This window comes from Periophthalmus magnuspinnatus, chromosome 14, assembly GCF_009829125.3.
Source record: "Periophthalmus magnuspinnatus isolate fPerMag1 chromosome 14, fPerMag1.2.pri, whole genome shotgun sequence".
Classification (NCBI taxonomy): domain Eukaryota; kingdom Metazoa; phylum Chordata; class Actinopteri; order Gobiiformes; family Gobiidae; genus Periophthalmus; species Periophthalmus magnuspinnatus.
The window spans coordinates 31825262-31835265 of NC_047139.1; the positions used below are offsets into that span (position 1 = coordinate 31825262).

Here is a 10004-nt window from a genome sequence, read left to right on the forward strand (position 1 = left end):
CAGTTATTTTTGAACCCCAGTATTAGGGTGGAGCTGTAGGAGGGGGAGGGATTGGGGTTACATATGTCACTCACATTCATACTACACACAGCTTTCACACCTCCCGTCTTTGTACACCCCCACCCAGCCATACACATATTCACAGAAGTGCGTGCACATGTCTGCTTTTCTCTGCCACTCGTCCCGCCTTCCGCGTGTGCCCTCCTCCCAGAAGCCCCTCCTTATCTGCTCCTCTCCTGTCCTCTATTTTCCTCCTGATGACAAAATGAATTTGCATATTTTTCCCAGGGAGCACTCATTAGAATGCATAAACTGGCCGTCTGCGAGCCTCACAAGCAGCTATGGCTTTTTGCTGTGGCATCTCCTGATGCAAAAGACACAACAGGATCAGACTGTGGCCTGTGTCTGGCTGTGATTGGCATTTGGATCACTTCACCCAGCCCATTTTTAATCAGGGTTAGGAAGAAACTCTGTCAGCCATATTCCTTTGTTTCCATTTTAGCATACGACTACTAATAGCTACTTTTATTACATATGTATATTTAATTGGAAGTACTGGATATTGCAGGTCATTCCTCTAGGACATATGCACCACTCTAGAATACATTAGATTACATTTTGCAAATGAGCTTCATGCAACTTTCCTTGCACACATCAAGCAGTCAAGCAAGACTTTTAAATTAGTTAAAACTTGGTGTTGCCTTCAATTGCCTTTTAAATAAGCCAGGACTCAGTACAGTAAGTTTTGTTTTTTGTTTTTTTTCTCCTTGACTGCTATTCTAAAAAAAAAAAAAAAGATACCAATGACTTCATTGTAGTACCCAGACCAATCTGGTGGTGGCGCTATATGTGGCATACTTACATAGCGGAGGCTTGATTTGAACACTTTGACCTTCCCCGGCTAATATAGGGTAACAGTTACAAACTGTAGTAAATGTCTAATAACATATTATCTACAGCTGTCACAGTGCAAGTTTTCCTTGACCCACACTGAGGAGTTCTGCACATACAGAATGTACTCATGTACTCACAAAACGTCATGAAGAGCCTCCTCCTCTGAGACCATGACAATGAAGTGATGCACATATCCTTCAGCCCTCATCTGCAACCATATGCACCAACAAATACTTCCAAATAGACACCTATTTGTAGAAACAAAGAGTTAGTGTTTGTTATATGTTTATATGGGCAGGCTAAGGATGCCAAATGCTAGTCCTACCTTTTTGTTTTTAAAAGAATCATTGTGAATATCAATCATAACAATTTTTCACCCCATCATGAAAGGATATACTAAATTCACTTAAACTGAAAATATGCAATTGATTACAGGTCTACATAGTCTGTATAATACTATAATTTGACTGTTTCAATGTTAACCTCATTTATTGATTGACCCAATGTATCTGTCTTCATCAGACCCTGCGCCCCATTTAAATACACAACCTGAACTTTAGGAGCAAAGATCAGTTAATTTATTGATACAGCTACTGTCTCAAGCAGTTTGGTACAACACTTACTGTGTGTTTTATATCAAAGCTGAACTGTTAAAACATCTTAAGGTGGATAACACAGGGTGTACAGTGTGGATGGGCTCATACTAGGTTACTACTATTTATGTGCAATATATGGCCCTGGCTGAGAGGTGCAATACATAATTAATTTTAACAATAGATATGAGTATGTATGTATATGTATACACACTCACACACACACACACACACACGCTGTGTTTGTGTAGTGAATGTTTTAGGAGCATGTAAAGTTTATTTATTCGATATAAGACGTTGTATAGCCTGTACAGGTCTATTGGCATAAGATCAGTGTTACAGCATTAGAATAGATGGATAAACTTGAAAATGACTGTAAGTGCTAATTGTTACCATTACTTGTACTCCAGAGGGTCAAATAAGATTTATTTTATATACGTTCATTCCTATATATCATTGTGTGTTCCTTGTAATAATTGCCCCTTAGTATGAATGGGGCTGTATGGATGCAATAGAGCACAGTACTGTGTATGCATAGCTAATGTATGTTGTCCTATATCTAGGACAAAATGCCTAAAAGTTCATTTCCAGGGTGTCTTCGTGTCATTCAGAAGAGCTAAGTGTGTGTTATATCTTTAAAACGTCGAAATTCGCTCGTCTCCATAAGCGGTAATTTCGCAAATAGACTAGGTGTATTGAACTTAATGTACAATAGTGTTTGTTGATGAAGAGGGTTTGAGCACGTCCCGTAAGAGCGCACCGGGTTTCACAGCTGCCCGCGTCCGTGGCTGCACGCGCTGCTCGTCCGCTCATTCATTTAACGGGCCTACTACTGTACACTGTGTTCAACGTAGTGAATTCAATACTATGGCAAGCTCACTACACTACTCTCAGCTCCAGCATGCTCCCACTCAAACATTTTTGTATCCGCCCGCCACGGAAAACTTCAGTGACGTTTCATAAAAGCCAGCCAATCAGACGTCGTCTTCCATTAGGACAATGAAAAGCTTCTGACCAATGAGCGGCACGGCAGAGCAGCTCGTGGCCAATGGCGCGTGAGCTCCGCCGAGAGTAATGTTAGTGAGCTGAAGACTGAAGACACTGCGTATCGCCCGTGTTCCTCACACAGCCATTGCAGAGCATTGAGATCCAGCCACAGTCACTAGGTAAGTATCATTTAGAAGTGTCTGAAATTATGAAAACGACGATAACATTCAAAGATACGCTACTGAGGGGACTATCTATACCATCTGTAATATTTTTCATTGTTTGTCGACATTTTTACTGAGGTGATCCCTGAAAAACAACAAAAACAGCCGGTCTCGTTATTACTCAGCCAATGAGTAAGGACCAGACGCTCGAGAAAATTGGAGAAATAAAAATTAATTGTTCGTATTTTGGAAAGAAATCGACGATTTTGCTAAAGGCGAAATATTTTATATAATGCAGTCGTGTTGTTTTTACAAAATGGAGTAAAATCTCTCGCTCGTTACGCCGTTAAAATTCGGTAATGTCTAGCGGAGAGCAGGTTAGCGACAATGGTAAAAGCCTGACCGTTAGCCATTGCAGTGCGAGGCTGGTGCCTGTCATGTGAAGACTGGAGGCGTGCGGCCAGAAAGAAAACTGCAACATTCAACAAAACAGCGGAAAAACAAAGAGCCTGTTAAACTACAAGCAGATATGTGTATGTGCTTTCATTTTCATCTATCAAATCGATGAATAAAATGTTGTTGGCTCTGCGCTTTACTGTAATGGCTGACTGTATTCGCATAGGAAACAAGGCAGCGAGGCGAATGGGAAGCCAGCGACACAGGCGCAGTTCAGATCAACTTTTTCTAACCTGGTTTTCTCGCGAAACAAACACGTAACTATGAGATGTTACGACGGCAAAAGAAAATTCAATCTTTCATCTTTCCAACGAGCCCATTTTGAGAATTTTCCGATATTGCTGAATGGTTTAAATAGGCGGTTGAAATGAAGTGGTCGCCACGGTCGCTCTGCCCTCTATTGCGTGCAGTGCAATGGCTGTGCGCTGACACAAAGAGAAGGAGCCATATTCTCCATGTTAGTGGATGAAGACGAGCGGCCATTAGGAGCTCATAGAAACCCAGTCAGTAGCACAGCCCGCTCATAGACATAGTACAGACCCAATGTATTACTATACAAGGCGGCTAGTGCAATAGGATTGAATCGGGGAAGTGTTTGGTCAGGATCCGCAGCGTTTTGGACAGATTTGTCGTGTTGCAAAGCGAACAGAGAGGCGGGAGGAGACATTTGAGGGGGACTTTCTTTCATGAAGAAGGCATTCTCACAAAATGGAAGAAGAAATATTGCCGTCGTTGTTGACCTCCTTTCCCTGAACGAAAGCCTATGCGCCATTACTGCTCGGCTCGACGCACACTTGCACACACTTACCGCGGTATTTAACAGCAGTATGTAAGGCAAAAACGAGTTTGTACACAATAAGGAAATCTTTAACAACTGTTTGCTGGTGGAAGTAGAGGATATATTAGCAGCATATAGGGCTCATGTGAGCCTCAATATTCGTCACAAGTGTCGCATTTTTAATAAAAACATGTTTTTATAGATTTTTTGTCTTTTTATGTCAAAGTTGTTCTAATGATATAAACAATGTCAAAATCGAATAAAATCATTTCTAAGTGGTCTTTTCTTGTCACATATGAGGTTTAAGGACATTTTGTGAAATTTTGACAAAGCATTTTATGTGAGCTTAGGTAAAAAGTGAAGTTATTGTGAGTTACAGGAGCGGACCCAGAGCGCGCCCACAGCACACGCACAGCTGTAATAATAATCTATATGGTTTTCATTTATCCATTTATTATTTATTTCGGGGATTTATGGGAGGTGACCAGGGACCACCATTAGCCATTATTTACTCCACAAAGCTCCCAAAAGCTTAAAGTATAAACACGTATAGTATTTGTTGCAGCGCATGAGTCTGGAGGTGTTGTTTATAGCGGGATGCAGGGCTTAAGTTTGACAACAAGGAGGGCGGGACAGTAGTGGTCAGACGCGTCAAAGAAGTGTCCATGATGGAGAGTGGAGGCCAGGTAATGAAGTGCAATTAGCATAATAGATGTGCCAAATAAAAGATTCCAAAATCCCATACAATATTATTCATTAACATTAATAATGTTACTATACCATTATAAAACATTTTGTTTCATTTTGGCATTAATAATGTACATTCTGTAAATTATATTGTTGTAGATCCAGTTGCCAAGATGGGGAAAGATCCTTGTAAGCCGAGGGGGAAGATGTCCTCCTACGCCTATTTTGTCCAAACCTGTCGAGAGGAGCATAAGAAGAAGCACCCAGACGCTTCTGTTAACTTTGCGGAGTTCTCCAAGAAATGCTCTGAACGGTGGAAGGTATGGAAAAGGAATACATGACTAATATATAGCCTTCATTTTTTTAAAAGTTGAACTTGTACTACCAGTGATTGGCAAACTTCATCACAGAAAACATTTGGCTTTTGAATTTATCAGTTAAACTATCAGGGAGGGGGATTTCACTTTACCCACAGAAATGCATTCCTAAACAGCATTTTGACCAACAAAGAGTTGTCTCATAATGTGGGTATAGTACTGACTCAAAATTCTCTTAAATAAAACTTGTCCACAACTTTACACAACAATAATCACACTACAAGGGATATAATGCACTGGTGTGAACATTAAATGGTCAGCATAATGTAGGCTATTATGACACATATTGTACACTTCCAGACAATGTCTTCCAAGGAAAAGGGCAAGTTTGAGGACATGGCCAAACAGGACAAGGCCCGTTATGAACGTGAAATGATGAACTACGTCCCACCAAAGGGCAGCAAGAAGAAGAAGTTCAAGGACCCCAACGCCCCCAAGAGACCCCCGTAAGTACTACAAGCCTCCACTTAAGTGCTTTTCTAGTCTCTTGAAGAAGATTAATGCATAGCTAAGCCCAAGTCCTAAGTACTATCAATTTTAACGTTTTTTTTTTTACGCTTTGTTTGCAGATCTGCCTTCTTCATCTTTTGCTCCGAGTTTCGTCCCAAAGTGAAGGGTGAGAATCCAGGGCTGACTATCGGTGATGTGGCCAAAAAGCTGGGAGAGATGTGGAACAGCACTGCTGCTGAGGACAAGCAGCCCTATGAGAAGAAGGCCCTCAAACTGAAGGAGAAGTATGAGAAGGTGAGGAGCCAATCAAAACTTGACATCATAATTATGTTTGAAGTTAGGACATCTGAATTTGCATACTTACTTTCTAAAGATGTAATTTTGTTGTTGTTGAATATTTAAAAACTATTGAAACTATTAAATTGTATGTAGTAAGTGGTACTTTGACAGGTGAGCTTCACCAATATTCAATTAATTCAATTTTGCCAAATCAAGTGGTTAAAGTGTATGAACTCGTTGTCTAATAACAAATAAATGGTTATGAAAAATTTAGGTTTCATCATAGTTGGAGTGTATTTCAGGTAAAAGCCTACCTCAAAAGTTAAAACGGTCATTGCACGTGCCATTTTGAAACCTTTCCAGACCCAATCTGGTCCAGTCACCCTAAAATAAACAGTCACTTGTCTACCATTTCCTTACATTGTGTCTGTAACATTTTCCCAGGACATCGCCGCTTACCGTGCTAAGGGCAAGACTGGGGGTGCTCCTCCAGCCAAAGCTCCCAAAACGGAGAAGAAAGAGGACGATGATGATGATGATGATGAAGATGATGAAGAAGATGAAGAGGATGAGGAAGATGATGAGTAGAGCACCCCCTCATGGTCATTTGTTTATAAAGCATTTAACCCCCTTGTACACTTCACTTACTGAAATACATTAGTAACTTTGGAGGGGGTAATGGAAAAAAAATACAAAAAAAAGGCTGTGTATATCGGTTGTTTTTATGCTGTACAGTTTTTTTCTCCTTTTTTGTATAGTTAACACTACACAGGTTTTGTGTCTTATTTTCCCAGTGGTAGATATTAGACCACTGTTCCGCCCAGTACAGTGTAAAGTGGGGCGGGCAAACAGTACTATATACCCTATAGCTCTAGAGGTGCACTGCACATAAAAATACTTAGATAATCTGAGTGGTTTCTTTATTTTTCCTTTTTGTGTGTTTGTTATTTTAAATGACATGTTATCAGAAATTGACGTATCACCATTGTTTTACTGATCTTTATGTACCACTGTAATAGCAGAAGAAAGCCTTGTTTATTGTTGAAATTTAAATTGCTTCTGATGTCAATAAACATTTTTTTTTAAATGTTGGGCTTTGATTGAACTTTAAAAAACAAGTTGCCAAGACAATGCACAGTTGATCAGGAATATAATCTTGTCTATCCCATATTAATAAAAGACGTTTAGCCTGTAGCCTAAACGTCTTAATGTAATGTGCTCTCTACAAATGTGAGAATATATTTCAACTCTAAACAAAGTGCACATAGAGCTACTTATAAGGTTATTGTTGATATTGCTCCATTATTGTCAATAATAATATGGTTCATTTGTCTAATATTAATTAATTCATATTCCAATTATCATTAAGGGTTGCAGATAACAAGCTTTTCCAAGCAACTGAAGGTGACATTGTTTTTTTGACAGTAAAATTGTGTGGCCTGTGGTGACTTAAAACTGATTCATGTTTATTATGTGTCTGTGTATTTATTTTCAGTGTAGTTATATGGACACACTCCTTTGGTGCAGGGACAATGTAGACCTATCTGGCTTTAAACATGCATCACTGACGGACGATTTCTGTTTTATTTAGATACAGCTGTTACTCTCACGTACCACTCTCTAGGTCCCAACCCGAGTAAAAAAAAGGAGTCCATTTATATAAGAAGGATTATGTGCTTTGAAAAAAAAACTGTGACATAAGAATATGGCTCATGCGGGACGAACTGCTGTGGGACAAAGCCAGAGGTACATTACAATATTGTAAAGTGGAGAGTGAAGAGTGTAGGGTCCCGGGACAGTGAGATATAAGATACATATAGGCTGGGGTCTATGGGGTCTCCATGTTGGTTTGGTCAAGGTATGGTCAAACCCTGTCTCCTAAAATGTTCCATTCAATACTGTTGCCCATGCCTCCAGATGGACAAATGATCCTAAAATCATGTTCAAGCTGTTTTTTGCTCAATACATTTGTGCTTTATGGGAGAAAAAAGCTAAATAGGCCTATACAACGGGATAACAACAAAGTAACAGCTGCAGCTGCTGTCCCATCTCTGGATTACATGTCAGTGTCATAATTTGTGCCTACCTTGAGCCTTATGACAGGAACAGGAGCCTGTATGTGGAGACCGCATTGTGTTTAGGAAATGCATTGTGGAGACATGGTCACACCAATTGAAGCTTGGCCTACTGCCTCATCTCAATATGAGTTTGCTCACTGAATAGCCTCAAGAATGTATGTGTCAAAGATGCTGCATGGATTTGCTTTTGAAGAATTAGGCAAATTCGCTTCCATTCTCTTGGCTGTTCCCTGGCAGAGCATAAATGTGTAGGTACTTTGGGTAATGGAAGAAAACACCCTCAAGCTAACCAAGAAAATGTAGAACAGAGCAAAAAACTGGTCTCACTTTGTAGCATAATGAATGGTGTCTAAGTGTCAATCTTATTGTTGGTTACATTACAAATACGGGAATCTATTCAGAACTATAGGACTAAGCTAGAATTAAACACTGACAGCACCAAGCTTTTGCCCCTCCCCAGTATTGTCAATGTTCATATTTGTGCTAAATGTCCTCTGGCCTGCTAACAGCACAACAAAGCAAAGCAGTTGAGAGCAGCATCTGCACCAAACATTTGCACCGGTCAAAGATAGGAGCGGGACAAACTATGTCCAACAGTTGCAGAGGCCCCGTGCGCGCTCAGCTGTTCTCTGTGGCTGTGTGACGCTGGAACAGCACAGGCAGTGTTAGTGCATAGCAGCAGCAGCAGCAGCTTTAGCACAGCGTAACACACCGCCTCCGAGGCTCTGTTTAATCCCGGCCACCTGGCGCTCACTGTGCACGCTCCAACTGCAGTCTCACAGCGACACCTAGAGGTCATCATTAATACACCTGGGCCTATGGGTGATATAACAGAAGTTTAATATCACGACTTTATTGGAGGATTATGTGCTTTGAAAAAACAGTGACAAAAGAACATGACTCATGTGGGACGCACTGTTGTGGGACAAAGCCAGAAGTGTATGACAATATTGTAAATTGGAGAGTAAAGAGTGGAGGGTCCCAGGATAGTGAGATATAAGATACATATAGGCTGGGGTCTATGGGGTCTCCATGTTGGTTTAGACAAGGTCTGGTCAAACCCCGTCTCCTAAAATATACCATTCAATACTGTTGCCCATGCCTCCAAACTGACAAATGATCCTAAAATCAAGTTCATCCTGGCTTTTGCTCAATACATTGGTGGTTTATGGGAGAAAAAAGCTAAATAGGCCTATACATACCAGATCATGATCTAATTTGATCTAATTGAAGGTTCACTGGACTTAACTTGGTTAAGTCCAGCTTTCACATAGGCCTACTGCTCTAGCCTCACTGAGACTATCCACTGGGGAAGTGGGTGGGGAAAGTGCCTGTTTGAGCAGACAGCTGCAGAGACAATTGATGAATCACAATATGATGATATGACCAAAACAGCATATCGTCACAGATCATAGTTTGATTTTTATCACCATATCAGCCCTACTTGGCCTTGGTAAGGTATTTTAGCAAAGACTGACTGGAGAATTAAGCTATAGTCTAGTGTGCATGTTTTGACTTCTTTATAAAATGCAGCCATGTCAGCCCACAGCTCTCTAACTGTACATCTACTCATTACTGTCCTTAATAATGTGTCCTTCTTGCAGTTTATAGTTGCTAATATACAGTACACATTGTTCTCCATCTGTGAGTCCATCAGGAAACTGTAAAAGATGAGTAAAAATGCATAGGAACTATAGCCAGTAAAGTTGAACATTAACCCTGTTTTAAACCATTTTGTTTACATTTTGCTCAGTGGCATGAGGACGTGAGGGAGCAGATTGACAGAAGCACACTTTGACTCATTGACTGTCTTATCACCATACGTCATAATGTTGACATGTTTTATGGAGTTACAGTACAATCTTATGTTACAAACCTGTTCTGATGTGACATGAGGCACCATTAGATGTAGCAACATATCAGAAGATGAAAAGAAATGGAAAGGATTTGTCAGATCGGAGGCCAAGAGTAAGACCAAACAGTGGTGTAGTGAAAGATATATACGAAGTGAATAGCTCTGAGTGGAGAAGATGCAGGAGATGTGGTCCGATAATGGACAAACTGCTGAACACCTAGGGAAGGAATGATGCACGGCGTTAAAGATAGAGCCTTGGATGAAAATATTTAACAACAATAATAATGCAATGTGAAAACTAAGAACAAATCAGGCTCAGTCCTGTGTAACCTCTGAAATCTGACAAGATCAGGAGAAATTGAAAAGGAGGTTTGTCCACACTGCACACAAATACAGCTCTGCTCTT

At 40.4% G+C, this 10004-nt stretch overlaps 1 protein-coding gene across 1 annotated transcript; it reads left to right on the forward strand.

The window, feature by feature from the left end:
- Window positions 1-2510: 2510 nt before the first annotated feature.
- Window positions 2511-6748, forward strand: LOC117381237 (high mobility group protein B1-like). The gene is made up of 5 exons (XM_033978140.2): window positions 2511-2653; window positions 4719-4879; window positions 5237-5382; window positions 5506-5680; window positions 6110-6748. Exons 2-5 carry the CDS (start codon window positions 4733-4735, stop codon window positions 6251-6253), a joined length of 612 nt encoding a protein of 203 aa, XP_033834031.1. The 5' UTR covers window positions 2511-2653; window positions 4719-4732; the 3' UTR covers window positions 6254-6748.
- Window positions 6749-10004: the final 3256 nt, after the last annotated feature.

Coding starts and splice junctions, on each gene's coding strand:
- LOC117381237 (XM_033978140.2), top strand. CDS start 4,733: ATGGGGAAAGATCCTTGTAAGCCGAGGGGGAAGATGTCCTCCTACGCC. Junction 4,880..5,236: donor AATGCTCTGAACGGTGGAAG/GTATGGAAAAGG, acceptor GTACACTTCCAG/ACAATGTCTTCCAAGGAAAA. Junction 5,681..6,109: donor TGAAGGAGAAGTATGAGAAG/GTGAGGAGCCAA, acceptor ACATTTTCCCAG/GACATCGCCGCTTACCGTGC.